The 25,000-nt window shown below is 43.5% G+C and overlaps 2 protein-coding genes across 2 annotated transcripts in view; both read left to right on the top strand.

The window, feature by feature from the left end:
* klhl34 (kelch-like family member 34) overlaps positions 1-3,641 on the top strand; it is a gene marked incomplete at both ends in the record, with an annotated part of 4,514 nt that extends 873 nt beyond the window's left edge. The window contains 3 exons of the mRNA XM_080738786.1: positions 1,228-1,915; positions 2,219-2,626; positions 3,216-3,641. Coding sequence (XP_080594912.1) covers positions 1,228-1,915; positions 2,219-2,626; positions 3,216-3,641 — 1,522 coding nt within the window. The remainder of the gene's footprint in view (positions 1-1,227; positions 1,916-2,218; positions 2,627-3,215) is intronic.
* A 4,422-nt stretch (positions 3,642-8,063) lies between these two features.
* Positions 8,064-25,000, top strand: part of LOC308295739 (regulator of G-protein signaling 3-like) — a gene marked incomplete at both ends in the record, with an annotated part of 39,286 nt that continues 22,349 nt past the window's right edge. The window contains 8 exons of the mRNA XM_080738787.1: positions 8,064-8,113; positions 10,021-10,122; positions 12,003-12,145; positions 13,357-13,415; positions 14,119-14,210; positions 15,454-15,514; positions 16,575-16,740; positions 19,706-19,998. Coding sequence (XP_080594913.1) covers positions 8,064-8,113; positions 10,021-10,122; positions 12,003-12,145; positions 13,357-13,415; positions 14,119-14,210; positions 15,454-15,514; positions 16,575-16,740; positions 19,706-19,998 — 966 coding nt within the window. The remainder of the gene's footprint in view (positions 8,114-10,020; positions 10,123-12,002; positions 12,146-13,356; positions 13,416-14,118; positions 14,211-15,453; positions 15,515-16,574; positions 16,741-19,705; positions 19,999-25,000) is intronic.

Genomic DNA, 25,000 nt, shown 5'->3' on the forward strand with positions numbered 1-25,000 from the left:
TATGCAGGATTGCCCCTCCCCTCTGCAGAGTAGTTCGGGAGCAGCGGAGTGTGTGGCCCTGTCTTTCCCTAATGGGACTGATCGTGGGTAGCTACTGGGACGTAAAGTTGGGGCTTGATCACCCCGGTTGGGTCACCTGAGCAAGGGGTATGACCTTGGGCTACATCACTGAGCATACGTCCCAGGTGCATCCATGCAGTGTTTTCTTCCCGTTCGAGACCAGCGTCTAGTTGTACATTACATTGTGTGTTTGTTTACATGGCTGTCATGTTGGATACAGAATCAAATTAAAGCAGCAGCCAGGTGCTCTGCGCCTTTGATTAGACAGTGGTCTGTTATTTTGAGCGGAGCTGTCATTATCCAGACCAGAAATAACACAGCCTGTGTAATAGCCGTTATTATTGTTTATCGTGATATAAAAAAAATAGCCATATTGATTTAAATTGATTGTGAAATTGGAGGAAAGAGATTTGGTTGAGCTGCAAATACAGTACCACTTTAAGTAAGGGATAATGAATGGCTCCGCGGTGAATGACGATATATAACAGACCGACGGCCTGATAACTCCCCGAGGCGCCAGCCGAGGAGCCATTCATTATCCCGCTTATTACCCGGCTACTAAATAAAATTAATAATTTGACTCAAAACTAAAACCAAAACAAAGTATTTCCTTGTTTACAGACGGCTGGAAGTGTTCCACAAGTGTTGCACTCCTAACTCTATGGTTGCACTGGGCGTCCCCCTAGCGCGACACTGTCGCCTTGGAAAACATGGAAGTGCTGATTAGATTGAATCCATTTTCTGACACTACGTTGTCTATTTCTCGCTTAAAATATTTTTAAAAACATTCTTGAGAGCAACGTTCTAAGTTCTAAATGTCACTGTGTGTTTGTTTACATGGCTGACATAGGCCTATTGGATACAGCACAAAATTCACGCAGTGCAGCTTGACTGCAGCAGGTGCTCTGAGTCTTTGATTAGGCAGCGGTCTGTTATAGAGTGGAGCGGTCTGTTATCCAGAAATAACAGACCGCTGATTTCAGCAACTGACCAATCATAATCAAGCATTCAAACAAGCCGGGTAATAAACCTTTTAATTGAATAACTTCTTGGTCTATGTTTTTAGATTATATTATTTCTATACATTTGATGTACATTGGTATCGGTCCGATTTAGGCTAAATGCCTAAGTTGTAAATTGTTCATATGGTCCCATTGATCCCTGCAGGTACCTCCAGATAGACGCTGCCGTGGCGATATGCCAGCGCTTCATCACAGACGGACTGAGCGCCCGCACCTGCTGCTGCTACGCCAACCTGGCCGAGAGACACGCCCTCCCGGAGGCGCTGGCGGCCGCCAACCGCACCGTCGCCACAGAGATGGAGGCGTTGCTGCGCGAGGACAGAGACGGACTGCTCGGGCTGAACGTCCAATCGCTGACAGCGGTGCTCGAGGCCGAGGAGATGCCTGGGGTCCAAGAGGCGGAGCTTGTCGGGCTGTGCCTGGATTGGCTGGACGCCAACGGGCCAATCCCGCTGCTGCGCTCCAATCTCCTGCTGAGCCGCCTGCGCTTCGGATTGGTCCCCGCCGACGCCCTCGCCAGCCTCAGCCACTCCCCCCACCGGGCTATGGCCACGCCTCTGATCAGGAGTCAGGTGACGCGGGCGCTGGAGTATCATTGGCTGGGAGACGCCCGGCCCGTCAGGCAGAGCAGGCAGTCGTCGGTCAGAGCGTCGCCCAATCACGTGCTGCTGGTGGGAGGAGGGGCGAGCTCCGATTGGCCGGAGCGACGGGTCCTGACGTTGGACCTCCGAACCAGGAGGTGTTCCTCCCTGAGGTCCCGCCTCCCGGTGCGGCTGAAGGACCACTGCGTGTGCTTGGTGGGCGGGTTCCTCTTCCTGATTGGTGGAGACCAGGTGTGAACCAGAGGCGTCTGGCAATTGGGTATGGCAAGGTGTGGCAGCTGCCATACCTTGGCTACAGGGGGGGGAAAAATTATAAATTCACGAATGTCTCTATGACTATCTCTGTTGAATATTCTGTTATTAATCACTTTAAACTAATTACAATGCAAATAAGAACAAAACGATTGCTTTCACAAGGTATTATATTCTCCACAACACTTGTATCCCCCTATCTAGACAAAATGGTAAGGTATGGCAACATGACTGGTGTCATGTTGCCATACCTTAGCTTTTGCTGAACTGACACCACTGCAGGTGACGGGAGGAGGAGACGACGAGGACGAGGATGGCGGGGGCAAATGCGTTGCCGTGACGACCTCCAAACGGGTGTGGAGGTACGACCCACGCTTCGACCGCTGGGACGAGGTGGCCTCCATGCGAGAGAGGCGAGCCCGGTTCGCCTGCTGCGTGGTGGGAGGAGTCATCTACGTGTTCGGCGGGCGCCACGAAGAGGCAGACTCGCCCGGCGCCTCCGACGCCCTGGCATCGGTGGAGTTCTACCACATGGAGGGAGGGGCCGGCGGCGTCACCGCGTGGCGACGAGGAGCGCCCATGCCCCGCCCCCTGCATGGCCACGCCTCCGCCGTGCTGGGAGGCAGGGTGTACGTGTCTGGCGGGAGCCCTGGGGGCAACCAGCACCACCAGGGGGGGCCAGAGATTACGGTGAGACACTTATGCTAGCAATGACTGTTATGGACATTTTATTAGTTGCCCCAGCAGAGCATGCAAGCATTCCTGGTGATGCCAATGGTGATGTCAGTGGCATGGTGCACATGTAGGCCATACATGGCCTACTTGTGCACGAGCCGCAAGTTGGCAACTTGACAGAGTTGACAGAATTTTTTTACCTCCGTTTTTGTTCTGTATTGTTGGGGCTTCTTCTTTTGCTTAGTTTTTTGCTGTCCACAACAATACTTTTTTCTTTTCATACTTACCTGTAACTTTGTAACCTTAAAGGAGTAGTTCACCCCCAAAATGACGTTTTCTATAAATTACTCCCCCATGGAGAATATATATTTATAACTATTATTATTATTTTTGTTGCACTCCAAAAATAGCCTAATAATTTGATTATAATAAATGTACCCCCATTGATTCTGGATGGAGACACAAATGCATCTGGAGTCAATAATCAAATTATTCAATTATTATAATCATTTTGAGGATGAACTACTCCTTTAACTGCTGTGCCGCCTCTGGACGACTGATTTTCCCTTGTGGGAGAATAAAGGTATCCTATCTATCTATCCAGGGCAGCCGAGAGCTGGTCTGCTGGGACCCGGTCAGCGCTACGGGGGGCGGGGGCGGCCCCTGGGAGAAGAGAGCCCCCATGGCCATCGGCCGCTTCGGCCACCGCCTGGCCGAAGCCCGCGGCCACCTCTACGCCCTGCTGGGCGTCTACGAGCCCTTCTGCGACATCGAGCGCTACGACCCCGCGGCCAACGCTTGGACCCGCCTCCGGCCGCTCCCGGCCGGAGGCTCCTTCGGCTATGGCATGGCGAGCACGCCCGCGGGCACGCTGCTGCTGTGCGGGGGCAGGAGGTGGAGCCGGGGGCGCGAGGTGACGCTGAAAAGCGTGATGGAGTACGAGCCCGAGAGAGACCGCTGGAGAGAGCTGTGTCAGCTGCCTGAACCTCTGACAGGCACAGAGTGCTCCCTGATGGCCCTGCCCCTCTGATGGCCCCTCCCCTCTGACTGATGGCCCCTCCCCTCTGACTGATGGCCCCTCCCCTCTGACTGATGGCCCCTCCCCTCTGACTGATGGCCCCTCCCCTCTGACTGACGGCCCCACACACACACGCACGCGCACGCACACACACACACACACACACACACACACACACACACACACACACACACACACACACACACACACACACACACACACACACACACACACACACACACACACACACCTCTGACAGTAGATGAACACATGTGTGGGAAAGGAACAGTATGCTTGATGCTTAAAGGAGAATTTCGTGGGGCTTAGCGGGAGGAGACCCGGCCGCGGCAGACCAAAGACCAGGTGGAAGGATTACATCTCCAAACTGGCTTGGGAACACCTCGGTATACTCCCTGAGGGAGTGGAGGAAGTTGCTCGGGATAAGGAAATCTGGAAGTCTCAGTTGGAACTGTTACCCCCCCCCCGATCCGATTCCGGATAAGCGGTTGAAGATGGATGGATGGAACTTATTTATGGACAATATAATGGATTTAATAAAGGAATTGTGTACGGTTTGGTCTAATGGTGACGCTAGAGTATTCAGGGTTCTCTGGGGGTCCTTTATCTGATTCTCTGATCCATGGTGATTTACAGTGAGTATTTTAAAGAAAGAACAGTTGGCTATTCTGGCTTCTTCAAAGGTAAAATGCTGCCACCTAGTGTTTAACTGATATATGAACACAGGCATGGGTGCAGTTGCTTACAGTTCTCAACACATGGGGTTCTCAGGAAGGCTTTAGACCAGCTATGCAGTTAATCATTTAGCAGTGGTCTAATCAATGCATTATGCACTGCAGCTGTGGGTCCTGAAAATTTAATTTCAGGATATTTACAATTTACAATTTAGGCATTTAGCAGACGCTCTTAATCCAGAGAGACTTACAATAAGCAGGTAGGCTACTACATCAATACAAAAGCATGTAATACGTCAATGCATTAAAGGGGAAGACCACCCATTTTCAATAATGAAATATGTCATTAATATACCTTAGAGGAGTTGTGTGGAAATAGAAAAAAAGTTCCCCCCCTTCTGTGTTGCCTAGAACTGGAGGATTGATTTTGGGGTTTGTATTGTAAAGTACAATGTGTGATGTCATCAAGTTGTAATTTACAATACAAACCCCATAAATCAATCCTCCAGTTCTAGGCAACACAGAAGGGGGGAACTTTTTCTCTATTTCCACACAACTCCTCTAAGGTATATTAATGACATATTTCAATATTGAAAATGGGTGGTCTTCCCCTTTAAGCAAGGGTATTACCTTGATTATTATCAATACATCAACAACAATACATCAAATGCATAGAAATATCAATCTAGAAAAAATAACGTAGCTATAGACCACGCACCTAATCAGTAAAGATATTTATATAAAACCTAAAAATGCAATCTAGCTTTCATGTATGGTCAATGAGGGTAGGTGAGTGCTATGGTACCAGTAAATTACAGTAATTGCTATGGGCTTATAGGTGGAGTCTGAAGAGATGAGTCTTCAAGCCACCGCGGAAGCTAGGGAGTGAGTCTGTTGTTTTGCTGTAAAAAGGAAATTAGGCGACTTGTTACTGTCAAAGTTTATTCCATTTAGTGCTATGGTTTGTTGTGGTAGTATCATGTCTTTCACAAGCATAACATCTGCAAGTATCTTAGTTGAGTGAGTTAGTTGATTTTGTCAACTTTTAATCTTGCTACTGAAATAACATCACACAAATTGAAAGTTGCCTACTACGGTATAAGTTTACTATTCTTGCTGTAATTCTACTCTTGTTGAATATAGGTATTGGCATATTGACTGTTGGAAAGATCATTTGATGACAACATTAGACAATCATGTTTTCATTTAGGAGTCCTGTTGTGACTGTGTATTGAGAGAAACATGTTTGTGAGAAGATTTGATGGTATGATGTAGGGAATAGTAAAGCACTGGTCTGGATATAGAACACTTTTGTGTGACTGTTTGGTATATGGAACTAGAAAGATGCTAGCCTGGGATCGTTTCTTATTTCGGGCTTTTGATCCGGTCGGGAGCAGATGGCGTCCTACGTCATTTTGTAGTCAAAACGGACTACACTTTGGCCAGAACTACTAAACCGGAATCAGTTTTAACCCAAAACAATTCCCGCGCTCAATGACATAATGTTAGTAGTCTACCTAACCAATAAAACCCTTGATGCGGCGTAGTTTTGCTTATTTTTTGAAAAGTTCGTTTGATACATCCATTTTTTAGTCCAACTCGCAGCGACTGGCAAGACTACACTCCTCTAGCATTTAGGGATTGGGGAAACAAACGGGGAACCAAAACAAAGCGACGCAGCTTCTTCTGCCATCCGGTCTAGACCGGATCAAACAACCTGTTTAGTAAATGAATACCAGGCTTTCCCCTGAGAAAGCCTGGTGACGCGAGGTTAGAAAGATGCAATTCTGGGAAATTGCAGGTGTGGTTTTGATGCGAGTCACACTTGCAAATTAATTTCATTCTTGTCCCTTTTATGCCCATATATGGAGATCCTTGATGTCATCAATATTAAGCCCATATCTTAATGCCCATATAAGGACATACTGTGTCAGTCTCATGAGGTCTATGATGTCAGTCATCTCCATATTTGGGAAAAAATGTAAAACGTATCACTTCGCAAAATGCGGAAAAAAAAGTCCCAATGAAGCTGGTCAATTTGACATATGGCCCAAGTGCGTGCCACCGAAACTGTGGGAGGAGTAGCGCAGCAAAATAAAGTTTATCCAGAAAGAAAGCTGGAAAGAAAGAAACTATGTTCATGTAGTATTAGGCTACATGAACCCCCACTCCCCAAAAACTAAAATAAGCTTAAAAAAACCCCAGCAAAGTCGCTTATAATGAGTTGACATAGCAGCACTGATCAGTGATCACTTCTCTGGTCATCGTCTCTTGACCTTGGGTTTGTGCAGAATTGGCACAGCCATGAGACACTGACTGATCCCAGCAAAAGGCCCCCAAACATGACACCTTAAAACTGATGAAATGAAGAGATGATACTAGTTGCTGTATCATTCTTCTTGGTCTTTAATTCATATTTTTTCTCGAATCATTTAAATAAAGATTAAGCTTTTCATATAGTTCAATAAGCCAATTATAGCTTATTTAAACCTGCCTTTTCTCTGTCTGTCTGTCTGTCTGCCTGCCTGTGAACCTTTTGTAGTCAGGGAATTTTTGTAAAACCCTGGGAATAAATTCCTTACCAAACTATTTCTTCGCCAATGTGTTCGTAAAGGTGTCTAGTAACATATCCAACAAAGATTGAAATTCAACATCCTTAGCAAAATGTTTGACAGCTAGGGTAATTCTGGGTCTCATTCACTTACTATACACTGTACTATAAGGGTAAAAATCACTCCCAAAAATATGCTTTAAGTAGCATGTTAGGGGTCTAACTATGTGGTTTTAATTTTTCTGAATCCATTGCAAGCATTTGTTTTGCACGAAAAACATTCATTGGGCCAAAAACAGACGCAAAAAAACTATGGTTTAGTGATGAGTCATCACTTTTCACAAGGTGTATGGGGTCCATTTCTGGCCCACGGAATGTTTTTCGTGCAAAACAAATGCTTGCAATGGATTCAAATAATTAAAAACACCTAGTTAGACCCCTCACATCCCACTTAAAGCATATTTTTGGGAGTGATTTTTTCCCTTACAGTATAGTGTATAGTAAGTGAATGAGACCCAGAATTACCCTAGCTGTCAAACATTTTGCTAGGGATGTTGAATTTCAATCTTTGTTAGATATGTTACTAGACACCTTTACGAACACATTGGTGAAGAAATTGTTTGGTAAGGAATTTATTCCCAGATTTGACAGTTATTCTGCTAGTTTTCCCTGACTATTGGGACAATAGCAGTTTTCAAATACAGGCTATTTGTAGGTACTGTTGCTCTGTTCTAAGTAGTTCTGTGTTCAAGATCAACATGATGCATATAGGCTAATACAGGAATACACTTACAGTTGGTACTGTAAGGTAATTATTCTTTTGGACCCCCCTCTCTCTCTCTCTCCCTCTCTCTGCCCCTCCATCCGTTAGCCAGATGTTGGTTTTGCGGGAGTCCGTTTAAATGTTTACAGGGTCGTCCCAGCACACAGCAGGATTGGTGGAGAGAGTTATTCCTGGCCCCTCCCCCCATGGAGGACGACAGGAAAGGAGGGAAGAAGAGGAGGAGGAGAGGAAAACAGAGGTTTATATATAAATGAGTGGGGAACGGAGAAAGTTCATTTTCTTTTACCGTCGTCAACTGGATTTGAATGTTCTGGGCCAACTAGTTTATCAGTTTAGGCTGTTTTGTTTCCTCAATGGTTTACTTATTTCAGTTAGATAGTTAATGACTTAGTTACTTATTTAGAACAATGGAAAACACTCCAACTATTCCCAGGATGGGACAGAAGAGGCTTAAAAGGTGAGTTTTCTTTCTTTCTTTCATTCATTCATTCATTCATTCATTCATTCACTCTCTCTCTCTGTCTGTCTCTGTCTTAGTCTCTCTCTCTCTCTCTCTCTCTCTCTCTCTCTCTCTCTCTCTCTCTCTCTCTCTCTCTCTCTCTCTCTCTCTCTCTCTCTCACACACACCCACTCTGCATGTCAATGATCATCCATGTGTTTTCTTCATTCATTGGGTTTTGTTCAGTCTTTCCTTGGAGTCTGACCTTTCAACAGCCAAATGTGTTGTGTTGATTAAAGCAAAAAGTTTCACTGACTTCTGGAAGACAAAACAACATAGACAGACAGACAATGTGTGTGTGCATGCGTGTGTGTGCGTATGTGCAGGCGCGCATGCATGCATGCATGAGTGTCTGTGCATGTGTCTTCATGCTTGAGTGTGTGTGCGTGCGTGCGTGCATGCATGCCTGCTTGGCTGCCTGCTGTGTGTGTGTGTGTGTGTGTGTGTGTGTGTGTGTGTGTGTGTGTGTGTGTGTGTGTGTGTGTGTGTGTGTGTGTGTGTGTGTGTGTGCGTGCGTGCGTGCGTGCGTGCGGGTGCATGTGTGCACTGTCAGAAACCCTCTTCCATGCTGTTATCAGTTCCATCTGAAAGCCCCACCCCCTGCTGGGAACAGGACTCATTACAGCCAATCAGATCAAAGGTCACAGTCACTCTGCTTCAATCACCATCTAACATCTTGTTTAGAACACTGCTTCTCTAAGTGGGCTCCACAGGTTGAGAACCCCTGCCTTAAAGTACAAAGGAATGTTTCATTATAGTTGTCACTCCTTCACGATTGGCTGATTTCTTGAGGTCCTGCGTTTTACGACTTGTAGTTGTAAAGTCGATCCCCCTCACAAAGGACCCCAATGTAAACAAGCCATCAGTGGTGGGAAAAGTAGGCCTACTCACACTCACAAGGAAAAGTATCAATACTGCATGTAGACACACTCTGTTACAAGTAAAAGTCTGGAATTCTAAATGTACTTGAATAAAAGTGCAAAAGATTTGGCATAACATTTTACTTATTGTACCAAAAGTAAAAGTAATCCTTATAATAATTATGTAAAATGTCCCATTTAAGTTTTCAGAAAAAAAAGAAGAAAAACAAATAGCAGATCTATAAGCTCAAAATGCATCACCATGAGACGCATTGTGAGCTTGTAGATCGGCTATTTTCAAATGGCCGAAATCATAGGGATGAAGTGGTTAATTTATGTTTTGTCAAATTAATTGAAATCTACAAAGAGATGTAATGGATTAGAAGTAAAAGTATTGGAAATTGGAACATAAAGTACAAATAATTTGTTTTACTTAAGTACAGTACTTAAGTAAATATAATTAGCCTACTTAGTTTCCACCACTGCAAGCTATAGTATATAGTGCTTTCTTGGGTTTAAATCATTGGACCTTGTACAGTATTTGACTGTACTGTCTTCAGTGTCTTGTGCTTTTCCTATTACGAACTGAACTGCTAATACAAGTATTTAACCAATCAATCATTTAACTCCAGATGTAGTCATCACAGTGCTGAGGTCTGCAGATATTAGATGACTAAAACAAAAACACGTCACATTGCTTCTCACAGAAATGATGCCATCCGGAAATCACCCCGTGCGCCTGTCTCCATGTAAATGGAATGATAAAAGTCTGTTTATCTCTGAATAATCTCCCCAGATGCGTTTTCTTGTCATAACCTTTTTCTATGGACCCTAACTAAAGACCGGATGATTGAGTACATTTTTATAACAGTACTTTTGTATGTTCACACATTCTGAATGCCGAACTTGTAACGAAGTATTTCTACATTGCAGTATTCGCACTTCTACTCAAGTAAAGACATTGAGTACTTTTTCCCAATACTGACCATAACGTGTGTGCTGCAGGTGCGGTGCAGAGATCCTTGCAGACTGCAAGAGGAGAAGAGGAGATTCCAAGGAGAACAGACACACACACAACCTCCACAACATGAACACACCCCTGAGAAGGTAACACACCTTGCATGATGTGTGTGTGTGTGTGTGTGTGTGTGTGTGTGTGTGTGTGTGTGTGTATTTGCATTTAAGTCCACGCACCCAAAGGTGCCAAAAGTGTCCTGCATGTCCAAGCACCCTATAGGTGCAGGAAAATGGACTGCACTCTAAAGCACTTTGTAGAAAGGCACTAATGTTGTCCTTTTCACACACACACACACACACACACACACACACACACACACACACACACACACACACACACACACACACACACACACACACACACACACACACACACACACACACACACACACACACACACACACACACACACACACACACACGTTTTCCATCTCTGCAGCCAGTACCAGTCGGGGTCCAGAAGATGGGAAAAAACGGACTCTGGACTCCTGCTGTCTGGACCGGGGCCTGCGGTTGGACTCAAAACACAGAACGGGTTGAGGAGCAGCAGCAGGGTGATGGCTGTCCATCGCGGGCCAGAGTCCAGGGTCCGCTTTGCCCTCATCAAGAATACCAACGTGGACAACAGCCAGGGGGCGCCACTAGAGCCTGGGACCAACAGATCTACAACAACACAGCTTGGAACCAACAGATCTACAATAACACAGTTTGGAACCAACAGATCTACAATAACACAGCTTGGAACCAACAGATCTACAATAACACAGCTTGGAACCAACAGATCTACAATAACACAGCTTGGAACCAACAGATCTACAATAACACAGCTTGGAACCAACAGATCTACAATAACACAGCTTGGAACCAACAGATCTACAACAACACAGCCTGGACCCAACAGATCTACAACAACACAGCCTGGACCCAGGAACAACAGCAGCAGTGGTCTGGGGAAGTCTGGCAGACCTACTGACTCTAAAATCACCATCCAGGTACAGTATATCAGTGGTTCTCAATTATTATATTTGGGGGGTCTCCAGATGATCAACTTAATGTGTAACGTTGTTTTCTCACTCAACAGTAAACAAACCAACATGAAGTGTAAGTGTATATATTATAGAGGGTATCAACACATTTCTAAAGTGGCAATTTAAGGACTTTTTAATACGTCTAAAATAACAAATGAAACATTGTCCAAAATAGCCGATCTACCTCGCAACGAGAGGCGTTAACTTGTGAGCATGTAGATCGGCTATTTTCACAATAGAACCGTGTTATAGATTATACAAAATGTAATGCCTCAACTCTTAGTGCTCGTCAGGGTGGGGGGTCCCCAGTTCAAATATGATTATTTTGGGCTGAAAAGGTTGAGAACCACTGCAGTATATTACCACTGAATGCTTCTACTCCACCACGATTATAGAGTAACAAAGTCACTCATCTATATCTCATCCCCTGGTTGTTCCTATGCGCCACCATGATGCTCATTCATGGGTGTCAAAACTCACACCGTAAGTTCAATGAAATACAAGGCAGTGGATGGAGCCGACTAGACCTTTCATGAAAAACACTATTTATGAACGATTGCGACCTTTGTCATATAATAGGTTCAGGAATATAAAAGAATATATCACAAGTTGTTTTATAATCACTTGCTTTTCGATGTGCACAGTACATAGTTTTATTGAGGCATCTAAACAGCGACAGGTTTAATTTCTGCCTCTGAGGTATCACCATGGGTATCACAATATTTTGTTTCAGACAGGAAATGGTGTGCCAAGTATCTCGCGATACTTGGCACGTTCAGCAGAAAACAATGTGTGACATTTTCAGACTTTGGTTCTCTGTTAATACAGAGACAAAAACACAACGAAATGCACTGCTATGTACTGTGTGCAAACACACATATTCTTATTGAGCTCCATGGTTTGTTTTTTCCCACAACAGAACGTGGGTGATTTACCTTTCAGAGGCAGATCCTCCAGACCTCAGCTGCAGTGTGAGATCTTCCCCAGCAGGGGGCAGCAGAAGCAGGCTGCTTCTCTGGGGCACACTGTTGAGCAGAACCCCAGAAGGAGGAGAAGGATCAGTGCATCTTATTTTAGAGGAAAAGGTAAGATTATCTGATCTTAATTTAACTTGTCTTAATCCTTACCATGATCTAATGTTTCAGACTTTATATTACCAGGTTATTTATTTATATTACCAGTTTACCAGATTATAAACAGATGAGTTCATAATCTCCTCCAACTCCAGGGCAGGAGCAAACATAGTTAAAAAGAACATAAACATAAGAATGGAATTACCTGGATCTTGATGTCACTGTTCCTGTCTTAATTTATCTACAATTCAGGGAATTGTGCCTCCATTTGAAGTCAAATAGAAAAGTGGAAAAAATTGCTTCGTAGTGTGTTCATAAAGTGCTGCTGTGCCAAGCATATTACAGAAATAAAAACATGTCCCCTTTTGGGAATAGATACTGTTTCGTATTTTACATTACATTTTACAGTAAATGAAAGAATAATACAAGATTGCTTATTTTAGTATGTTATAGTATTGTATAGCATTGGTGTTTTAATGTCTTGCAACCAAGGGTGTCCAAACGTTTTTCAAAGGGGGGCCACATTGGAAAATATTAAAACACATAAGGGTCGACTACATCTCCTGACATAATGTGCTTTCGGACCATAACAAATGCACATACTGTACATATGCATCACATTTAAATGATGTTATTTAACTATCATCATCAATATTTAATATAAATGGTCTTATGTCAAGTGTGTGCTCTGAACAAAACACAAATAACACATTTCTCAGCCTTATTTTACATTACCAAATGTTACCGTGCAAGGTAAAAAATAACCAAATAAATAAATACTATAAGCCTGTCTTTGACCCATTCAGAATGAGACAACATGGAACAAGAAATCCTAACAGATTATACTCTGGGAAAATATTCTTGTTTGACGGTGCTGGTGGGCCGTTTATAATAGAATTCAGGAATGAAGCCGCGGGCCATATGAAATTCGTCCTTGGGCCGCAATTGGCCCCCGGGCCGCACTTTGGACACCCCAGAACAAAACAAAACCTGAGCGTCAATGGTTATGGTAATACACTAATCCAGTGTCTGGTCTCTCATAGGTCAACTACGACTGTCAGTCACTACAGCAGATGGACACATAAACATTCACGGTAACTCGCACACACACAAACCCACTTATGATTCATGAGCCTTCCACCTGACCCAACGTGTATTAATATATTGCAATGCAAACAAGTGTTATATTAAATAAAGCATATGTGTTTCTTCTGTCTCTGTAGTCCATGAAGCTAGAAGGTTGTTGGGAAAATCAGCCAGGTTGTGTAACTCCTACGTCACGGTATGTCCTGTCTGTCTGTCTGTCTGTCTGTCTGTCTGTCTGTCTGTCTGTCTGTCTGTCTGTCTGTCTGTCTGTCTGTCTGTCTGTCTCTCTGCCTACCTGGATGTCTGTTGACAGAACATAACTTAAAATGTAACAATTTACTTTTGCATAAGTTAAATTCCAATTTGTTATTTTACTTGCACACAATGATACATGCATACAAGGAACATGAAATTACAAAGAGCATTTGAAATGTCATAGGTCATATGGGGAAACTATAAACTAAAAAAGTAAGGCAACAATCAAAACAATTAGTTATAACAAAAGAAGAGACACAATTATAAGTTGAGTTGGAAATTGGTTATGCATGCCAAATGATGTATCTTTTTTGGCAAGATGTTATTGTTGTTGACTCTGTTTACTGTATGGACTATACACATGTGAAGGGTTTTCAAAATGACACCCAAACACAAGGAAAGACAGGAGCCCTTCAGGTTGATATGCAACCTCCGCTCTGCGTCGGTGGCATATCAACCTGTCGAGCTCCTATCACTCGATAATGACTGCTGAGTGAGATGTTATCCCTTACTTAATGAGTGCAATAACTTCAATGGACCCATTTTCTATTTCCTGAAAAGTAACACTTGTGGACATACAGTACTGTACAAGGTTTCCTCTTGGCAGCGTTGATACATGAACAGTCATGTCATTATTGTTACAGGTGTGTCTGCTTCCAGACCTGGACGGCATAAGAACCAGGACCAGAACTGTTCTGAACTCTCACAACCCCAAATACAACCAAAAGCTTCAACTGTAAGACTCGCCTGCGCACACACGTACTTACGTACACATGCATGCATGCACACACAAACGCATGCATACATGTAGCCCTGAAACATGACGGTCGTAACTCACGACCGTCATGGATGAGGATTGACCTGGTTTGCAGCGGATGAGCCAAATTGCTGCTTACGTTTACACAAACATTCAAATTTAAAAAATAAAGTGCTTAATGAAGGCTCACACATGTCAAAATACCGTATTGTGAGATACGACCGTCATGTTTCAGGGATAGCACATATGCAGGCATTGCAAGTAAACTTTAGTTCAATAGGTTTGAACTGTGTGTGTGTGTGTGTGTGTGTGTGTGGGTAGGTGAGACCTTGATTCCTCTCCTCTAGGTGACACCTCGTCTCCTCTATAGGTCAGACCGATGGCCCAATTTTCGCCGGTGCCTTTATCCCTATCCCTAAACCTCTTTACCTTTTTTTATTATTCTGAAAAACACTTTAAAATACTTCAAATAAAAGTCTAGGAATAAGGGCTAAGGCACCTGCGAAAATAGGGCCCCTCGTCTCCTCCCCTCTACTTGTTCAGTACTGCATAATCTAGAATGTGTGCAAGTCTTTGAATATTTTTGACCCGATTCTATAAATGTCTTCTAAATCCTTCTTCTAAATTAGTGGTTCTCAAACTTTTTCATGTCAAGGACCCCCAAAATTACATGTATTTGGCCACGGACCCCCATCTCAAAATGTTGTTTCGAAAGACCACCCAGAAGCAAACAGTTGAGTTACAAATGTTCGCTTTTAAAAAGATATATTCAAAATAAATTATAAAAAAATGACAAGCTATTAAAAAATAGCTGATCTACAAGCTTGTAGATGAGCTTGTAGATCTGCTATTTTTCAATAGTTAAAGCATAAGATAATTCTAGGCCTAAATGGGTTTTTAAATCAAAGCCCCCCCTTTTACTTCCTCTACTTTTTATTGTAATCAAATGGGCTTTTATAAAGTGTTCTTCTGTGGTCTCTTAATGTTCTGTGTCTTAATGTCTCCATGTTTTATGTAAAGCAGCCTGAATTGCCTTGTTGAAGTATGCAATAAAGATAAACCTTCCTTGCAACTCCTCTAACGGAGTGCACCCGGATCATTGTTCTACTGTGGATTTGAACTATGTCTCTCTCTCTCTCTCTCTCTCTCTCTCTCTCTCTCTCTCTCTCTCTCTCTCTCTCTCTCTCTCTCTCTCTCTCTCTCTCTCTCTCTCTCTCTCTAGGCGTAGTGTGTTTGTTGGCTGTATGAGTTTCGGCATCCGTTCTCTCATCACTTCCACCAAGGTCAGGACCCCCCCCCCCCCCCCCCCCCCCCCCCCCCCCATCTTGCAGGATATAACCATAATGATACTGAATTATAAGGAGAGACACGACGGCCACGCAGGTCTCCCAGTGTAAAGTTGCACATGACTTTTTGATCATATTTGGGAATGAACGTAACAATGTTCATATCAAATTGTGCCAATACATAAATACCAGTAAGACGCCCTAAGGGCGAGAAGCGCCGTGATAGACCACATGAGACTGACAATATGTCAATATACTGTATGGGGCTGCGGCGTGACACACGCATGCACATGATCTGCAGGTTTTCATACTAAATGCGACCTACGGTCACAATAATCCAATAAAGGGACGTGCATTGGTCAAATATAGGCCTGGCAATGACCCTATTATGGAATGTATTACCAGCACGTACACACATATGTATTCAAATATGTGCAAATGATGTACTCAAATATGTACTCATTTATAAGAATGCTTATTTGGTCCCCCAAAAGATGGTCTAGGTGTTCTTTTTCAAAAGATGCAATATATTCCATTTTGCGTCCATCTACCGACCAGGGCTTCAGACGGATAAATTGTTAATCCGTGTATTTGTCTGCATTGTTTATTTTCCAACCAACTCCGCCATTATTGATGTAAAGCCGAGAACTTTTAACTCCCATTGAAATCTTGTGTCTCGCACTTTTGGATTGGAGCCCGTTCACTTGCATTGCAATGGACACAAGATTTCAATGGGAGTTTAAAGTTCACAGCTTTACGGCAATAATGGCGGAGCTGGGTAGAAATAAACAATGTTTACTGACTCTATAGGCATTATATGTCGCAGACATAGAGCGAAAAAAAATTACTTTCTTGCAACATAAATACGCGGATGAACAAGTTATCCGACCACTCCTTGCATTGCATCTCTTGAAAAACTAACACCTGGACCAATGCTTGGGGGAGGAAATAAATACTAAGGTAAGAGTAAGGGATAAGGTAAGAAACGCTGAACTCTTACAAGACTTTTTAGCTTTTCTTACTGGCGTTTGAGTGACAGCCGTTCACTGATTGGCAGGTGGTCATTGGCTGGTACTACCTGCTGGGAGAGGAGTTGGGGCGGAGCAAACACGTGAAGGTCACGTCCCAGCCGAGGCGTTGTGGCCGGGAGCTGAGCCAACCGCAGAGCAGACAACATGCTGCACTGAGCCAATCGGAGAGCAGACAGCAACCGGAGCCAGCAGGTACCGTAATATGGAGTTGGACCACTGTTGCTCAACATACGGTCCAGGGACCACTATGGAGTTTCTTATTTCTGTTACTCAGAGAGTCAAATGAACAGTGTGGATTGGGGTCCCGGAGATGAAGAATTACAAAGTTGGACGATTCAAGGATAGTTTCATTGAATGTCAGAGAGAGAGAGAGAGAGACAGACAGAGAGAGAGAGAGAGAGAGAGAGAGAGAGAGAGAGAGAGATAGAGATAGAGAGAGAGTAGGCCTGTCAAAATTATTACATAATCGTCTAATCACAAATATTTTGTCATAATCGTCACAATTGTTTCCATGTCGAAAAATGTTCATATTTTCAAACATAAAAAAAAAGAATTAGTGGAAATAGCCGATCTACAAGCTCACAATGTGTCGCGTTTCGACACGTGAGCTTGTAAATCGGCTATATTTCCACTATCAATGTTCTTTTTAAGTATAAAGCTGTGAAATATGTCAGTCATTTCTTTGAACATTTAGGTTATGTGTCATATCTACCATGTGCAACTTCAAAGCAAGCCAAAAATAAATGTAATTGTCAACGACATAACACGATTAAATCGTTAATCGCAATTATTTGAGTGACAATATTAATCGTCATAAATGTCATAATTGTGACAGCCCTAAGAGAGAGAATAAGTGGTGGTAGTGTGTGCACGCGCGTGTGTCAGAGTTAAGAGCCGTGACACTATAACTCTAACCCAGGGGGAGGGGAGGCAACCCTCCAACCTTTGGCACGGGTGCCAACATTGGCACAGGGGAGGGCGATCACTGGCACACTGGGCTGGCAGAAGTGTGTGAGACAGGTTTTCTTTTCAAATTAAATATTCAAGGTTTAGTCAGTCATATGGAGTCTCTTCTCCACTAGTCTCTCCTTAACATGTTAGTGTAGTTTCCATTTGTCGACGGAATTGTCAACAAACTGTTTTAGTCATCATAGCTTAGTTTTTATTTAATTTTTATCTAGTTGAAAGTGAAAAAAGGCAGTCGCCGAACATTTCTTTTCATAGTTTTAGTTGACGAAATGAACATTGTTTGACTTAGAACAACATTTTTATCTAACTTTAAAGTTATCATTATACTTATTGTCAAACATCTATCTTTTGAATACTGACGCCAGATAAAAGTTAAAAAGATAAAAGCAGCCATATTGCTCAAGAAATAAACACGTAGCGCATTTGTTGATTTGAAACTTTGCAAAATTACGTCAAAGTGACAACAAACCAATAAGAGAGAGTAACCAGGTGCTCAGTTGAGGTACAAGTTGAGTTAAAAAACTAACAAACCATTTGAACCGGACAGAAGGGTAACCGGTCACGTCGCCAAAAATCCAACTCGCCAAATTGTCCACGCTCATTGGGCAGGCTTGCTCCTGGATTTGCCAGGATTGATTGGCAATTACATCTACTATGTTAAATATTTTCTGGTGGAGGACCCCCATGATTATAAGTCATTATTAAGGATGTCTTACTTTGCTTCTGTCATCAAATCTGTACACCTACATTTGACATTTTAAGGCTGAAATTGTACCCATGCTAGTAAAGCAAGCCTGATAAAAGTATCAAACATGCAGAAAATTCAACAGAACACAGGAAAATATATCTGTTAAGAAGTTTGGGGGGGAGGACCACCAGACCCCGGTTGGGGAGTTCCACGCACCCCCTAAAAATAAATCTCCTGGATTCTCCTGGACTGACAGTCCAATGTTGACAGGCCTGCTCATTGGCGAGGTGTCCTAGCAAGTTGATTTGGCGAGTTGGATTTTTGGCGAAGTGACCTGTATTCGACAGAAGGACACACATTTAAAGGCGAGGTGGTGACAAGAGGGAGCGTGTGCGTGCTTGCGTGCATGTGTGTGTCTCTTGTGAGTGAGTGAGTGACAGAGAACGAGAGAGAGCAGAGAGGACAGAGAGAGAGAGCAGAGAGGACAGAGAGAGAGAGAGAGAGAGGAGAGGGAAACAGTAAAAGATTGAGAGAGAGATAATGAAGAGATCATTTCTGAGGTTCAATGTGGAGACAGAAGGACAAAGAAAGAAAGAGAGGGGAGAAAGTGACTGCTGTCCCCCCTCTCTCTCTCGTTTTCTCCCTCAGTCTCTTCCCCTCTCTCTCTCGGTCTCTCTCCCCAGGGGTCCATAGAGTTGCCATAGTGATGCGAACCCTGCCCGGTAACTATGTGTAGTAGCACAATAACTACTGCTCACACGGCCGCTCTCTCTCTTCTCTCTTCTCTCTCTCTTCCCTCTCTCTCTCTCTCTCTCTCTCTAGAGCTATCTATCACTCGACCTATGAACAACCCCCACCCTCCAGAGCATGTGCCCCTCTCCTCTTCATCTGTTCATCCCCGCCAACTCTATACCCCCCCCCCCCCCTCTCTCTCTCTCTCTCGTGAGCTGATGTTACCACTTCATATAAGACTCGCTCTATGACCACACGAAGGTAGGGAGAGGCAGAATGAGAGAAAGTTGGACGGAGAGGAAGCAAGAGTCAGGAGAGTGAGAGAGAGGAGAGAGGAGGAGAAGAAGTTAATCTTTTTCAAAAGTGTTTGTCTCTAGTGTAGCTGCAAGGGCATTTTTTGGCTTGTAGTAGCCTTCTTTTGGCTTGTAGCCTTAGTAGTGAATATTAATTTGATGTATTTGTCTTTTATTATTGAGCAGTAAAATTACTCAATAAAAGTAGTAGGCCCTACTGCTAGCTGTAGTAGTAGTAGTAGTAGTAGTAGTAGTAGTAGAAGAAGAAGAAGAAGGAGGAGGAGGAGGAGGAGAGGATTATAGTGTGCAAGTGTTGAGAGAGACAAGCCAGAGTGCTCCTGTGTGTCAACGGACCCGGTTTAGTTCATTCCATGGGGGGGCTTCCGAGTTAGTGGCTCTAGTTAATTGACCGCGAGGATGTTCTGGAAGAACAGCGCGTGGTCGTGGGCGGGATACGATGATGACTGTCTCCTAGGACCGCCGTGGGACTCCCACTGCAGCGAGGAGGACAAGAACCCCCCCACCGCGTCCCCGACGACCACGACATTGTCGTCCACAAGGTCCAACCCAGAGCCCCGGGATTCCCCCGAACTCCTCCTCCCCGAACCCCCGCCTCCGGAAACCTCCGGAGCCCCGCTTCTCGGACCCCCTGAAACCACGGGACCCCCCCTCCTCCAGCTCACCTCCGCCACCACCTGCCAGCGTCTGCAGAAAGACGGCCACGCAGCGCCACGCGAAGGCTCCGGTGTCTACACCCCGCAATTTACTGTGAGTATTTGCTTGTATAAAGGCTCTATATAAATGCACCATTTACCATTTATATCCATTATTTTAGCTATTTTGGAGGGAAACAAAGGACAAGAAGATGTTTGTTTACAATGCCACTCCCAAAATAATGATGCCAGGTTGAAAGTGGTATTAATGAACGCATGATTGCAGACAAAAAAAACAACAACACATCTATAACACATGTCACATGTGTGGACTGAGTTGCAATCAGTGCTGCTGATTGCAACTCAGTAACTCAGATTGCAATCAGCAAAAAAACCTTCAGACATGGAGATGCAGAACTGAATTTGAGGTTAAAGGAGTAGTTCACCCCCAAAATTACTTTTTTCTATTGATTAGTCAGACCATGGCGACTTGAGTTGAATAATATTTTTTTGTATTCGTTGCATTCCTAAGACAACAAATATATGGTTATAGAAAATGTACCCCCATTGATTCTGGATGGGGACCCAAATGCATGGGCCTGGATGGGGACCCAAATAAGGCTCTGGATGGGGATGCATTTGTGTCAGAATCAATGGGGGTATATTTAGGGTCAAGGGTCAAATTAATTTACCCCCCATTGATTCTCACACAAATGCATTTGGGTCCCCATCCAGAATCAATGCGGGTAAATTTACAATAATACAGGAATGTGACAAATATATTTTTTTTATTCAACTCAAGTCTCCCTGGTGTGACTAATCAATAGGAAAAAAAGTCATTTTGAGGGTGAACTACTCCTTTAAAGGTGAATGCTAGAGGGTGGCCATTGCCTTCCCCTAGGACCCCAAATGATGCTCCCTGCCTTGGGGGTCCCTGGACCTACTTTGAGAACCACTGCTACACTAATACTACTACTATGCAGGAGTTCTCAAACCTTTTTGGCTCAGGTCACCCAGGTAAATAACTTTTTCATCCACATGATCCAATGTAATTTTTCAATTACATTGTTACTACTACAGATTTTGTATGATTTTTTGGGGGGCTTTTATGCAATGCCTTGGCTGCAATACCCTAAGCATTATTGCAGCCTAGGGTGCCTGGACCACCATGCCGGCCTAGATTGTTACTTTGTAGCACCTTTTGTCATATTAATGTTACGAAAATATGTAAAATATTACAGTGTCACAAGGAACACTGGAGAGAATATTTGTTTCCATTAGGATAGACCTTTGAAAATAACTTTTATACTCAACCTCAGCGTTCCTATTCTGGGGGGAACATTCGCCAAAATTAGCCGATTCACAAGGTCACAACGAGTCAGAGACTTGGTGTACTGTAGGCTGAAAAAGAACGCGCCAATTTCAGTTGAACTCAGATCCGTTTTACTAAGTGGTTACGGTAAACTGTAGTGACATTGATAAATTCCAAATATTATCAAAGTATTCCTGAGGGTGCCGTGACGGCACCCACTTTGAGAAGCCCTGTATATGTCCCTATTGGCTACGGAAAGCGATTCCAGGGCAAATAGCTGTCACTAGTGAGCAGATTAAAATCAAATCTAAAGCCTCTAATGAGCTCGGAAACAATGGCCTCGATGAGCTTGTCGACCGGCTATCTTTGAGCTTTCTATTTGTTCAAAACTTGAATCAAATGATTGAATTGATATTGCACTTTTTTTCTTTTTTACAAAATATAGGCCAAAGCATTGGTAAGAGCTGGGATAGATTTAGGTCAAGAATCAAGGAGGGTTTTATTTGTCACTTATACAAGTTCAGGCAGCGAGGGGGGCGAGGCGCACGGATGTGCGAGCACTGACAGAAGTCAACAGTATCACCACCGCTGTGATACTCTGGGAAGCATTTTAATCATTCATTATTAATGTCCTGCTGTCACAACTGTTCTCATCAGTCAGAGACAGTCAGAGTGGTCCAACACACGCCACATACTCCATCTGTCTTCAAGCTTTGGGGCGGCACTGGCCCTTAGAGTGGAGAACCGCAAGGTTCCAAGTTCGATCCCGGGCTCCCACAGAGTTAGTGTCGAAGTGTCCTTGAGCAAGACGCGAGATGCCATCTATATACTGTACATATCTATCTTTCTGCTTCTACTGTGTGTGTGTGTGTGTGTGTGTGTGTGTGTGTGTGTGTGTGTGTGTGTGTGTGTGTGTGTGTGTGTGTGTGTTTGGAAACTTAGCTTGTACTGGAAGTGCATTATAACATCAACATAAATGATGCAATATAACTGTATGCAGTACACACACACACACACACACACACACACACACACACACACACACACACACACACACACACACACACACACACACACACACACACACACACACACACACACACACACACACACGTAACGTGTGACACAGAGTCAGTCAGTTTATTTCTGCTCCAGATGTTGTAAGTCACTGACCTGAATAATATATCTGTACAGTACCTCTCCTCTCCTCTCCTCTCCTCTCCTCTCCTCTCCTCTCCTCTCCTCTCCTCTCCTCTCCTCTCCTCACCATACTAAAGACAACACTGTAATGTAGACAATAGTATCAGTTGCTTTTTTCCATATAATTCTATGGACATTGACTTATGAAAATGAGAAAAGGCAACTGTACATGTAACAATGCATATAGTACATAATTAATCAGAAATCATGAGTGGAGGAAGTTAGTTGTACATATATTTATTGTAATATTGACCTACTATTATACATTATAAATGTCTAGCATTCAAAACCAGGTATATATTTACAGTGCTTTGGAGGCCTATACATTGTTAACTGTAAAGTTAAACGTACATAGGCTCTATGCACATGCAGGAGCCATATTGTAAAGAAATTGGGCCTGTTCCTTATTTCCTTCACAGGACTTTCCAATAACACTATTATTGAAGGCTGAGTCAGGGTGCTGATATTGTGCATGTTGGCTCACTGGAAACACTCTGCTACACCAGTGGGTCTCAAAGTGGGGTCCAGGGACCCTCGTGGTTCCTTGGGGGGGGGGGGGGTTCAAATGGCCCCTTACGGGTGTGTAACTCTGAGAGTGTACACATGGAACCAAAGGGTCCATTTGGTTCCATTTGTACACTCTCAGTTATGGCGGTCCTTAAAATTAAGAAGTTTGAGAATGACTGTGCTTGGAACAGAGTCTTCATTACTATCATTGGTAACACCTGTGAAGGTGGTTTTCCATGGCTGCTGTGCTGGGCATACAGTAGTGTTATAAGTAGCCTATCTTTGTATTTGTTTACAGGGAGCTTTAACTGGGTGGATCTTCTTCCACTCCTGAGAGTGATATCAGGAGACATTATAACGTATCACAGTACTATTGTCTGTCCTCTGATCTCCAGGTGGATCAGATCCTTGTACTCCTTATCCAACTCTGTCCTATACAGCATATATATTGTATGAACCAGTATGGATGTCAGTTAGAAATGCAATACTCAGGTATGACAACTGCATGAGTTACTTGTAGTGTGGACTGAAAGCCACCAGGTGGCATTGTCAATCAATCGATCAATACTACTATACTACTATACTACTGTATACTTATACTATACTTACTATAATCCTTTTTTTTTTTTTTTTTTTTTGGAATGCGAGAAATACAAACAAATATTATTGAACTCAAGTCTCAATGGCATGAGTAATCAATGGAAAAAAGTCATTTTGGGGGTGAACTACTCCTTTAAGTTGGAGGACATATTTCTTTACCCCAGCTGAAAACACAAGGTGCTCCTAAATTTGAAAACATTTAAACTCTCTGTGACCAGATAACATGATTCAGCACAAAACGCGCACTGGCTTTCTAGCGTTGCATAAATACGTAGTACAATGAAAACAATTCAACGCATAATGCTGCACTGGCTATGGTTAGGTGTGTACAGTGTATGTGTAACTCTAAAGGCTTCCTATACACACAGTAGAATTCTGCCCTGTCCTTGTCCTTGGGGGATGAGGGGGGAGGGCGTCGTCCAATTCGTTCCCTATGGAAGTCACATGGTTTCATGCCTCTAGCGAGCCTCTTGGCTTAAAGCAAGATTGTTTTAAGCCAAGAGGCTTGTTAGAGGCATGAAACCGACTTCCATAAGGAATTAATTGGATTCCACTCCCCCCCCCACCTCATCCCCAAGGACAAGGAGAGGGCAGGTGAAACTAATGTGTGTCCATGGCCTTCGACTTCCATAGGGAATGTGACTCCCCAAGGAGAGTGACAGGGCATACTGTATGACTGTATGACTTTACTGTGGGAACGCAGCCTAGGAACACAAATAAAGTAAAAAACAACAACAACAACAACACACCTATGTTATAAATAATAACCACATGTGTGTTACATACAGCTCTTTCAGCACAGGGAAATAAACCACAGCTCATCCGTTAACTAACACTTAAATGAGGCGTCAGAGCGTGTGAAAGAGAGAAAACAGCAGCTGCACACAGACAGATGCCTGAGGGAAAGTCAAAGGACCCGAAAGCTAGCATTAATACCTTGCTCTTAGATACCTGCACACAGTGTTTGAGTGTGTGTGTGTGTTATAAATAGCCTATAGTGCTTGGTGTGTGGACGACCCTTAAGAGTAAAGTCCATAAGGACAAATGCATTTATGACCTCATACATAATATGATACAAAAAAGAAAGCTACTGAAATGGAACAAACGGACAGACAACACGCCACTTAAGGGTCATTCCCTCTGGGCAAGATAAAGTTAAAGATAAAAAATATCGTCTCGCCTCAATTAAAGTGGATGGTACACTACCATCCACTTCAATTGAGAAAGATATGTTTTATCTTTATCTTTATCTTGCCCGGCCGGTGGGAATGACCCTATAGGCATGTTTCTTAGCCGGCTTGCTTTTTGTGGTTGTAAATTGAACTTTTGGCCCCAATTCCATTCTCTCTCCCATTGAAGCGGGAAGAAGAATGATGAGGTTGGAGAGAGAGAGAGAGAGAGAGAGAGAGAGAGAGAGAGAGAGAGACCAAGCTACAGATGTTTCTATGTACACATTCATAGTGTCTTGGACGTGGTGTCATTGGTGTACTTCAATGTA

This window comes from Nannobrachium achirus (assembly GCF_963921795.1).
Source record: "Nannobrachium achirus genome assembly, chromosome: 12".
In the NCBI taxonomy this organism is placed as follows: domain Eukaryota; kingdom Metazoa; phylum Chordata; class Actinopteri; order Myctophiformes; family Myctophidae; genus Nannobrachium; species Nannobrachium achirus.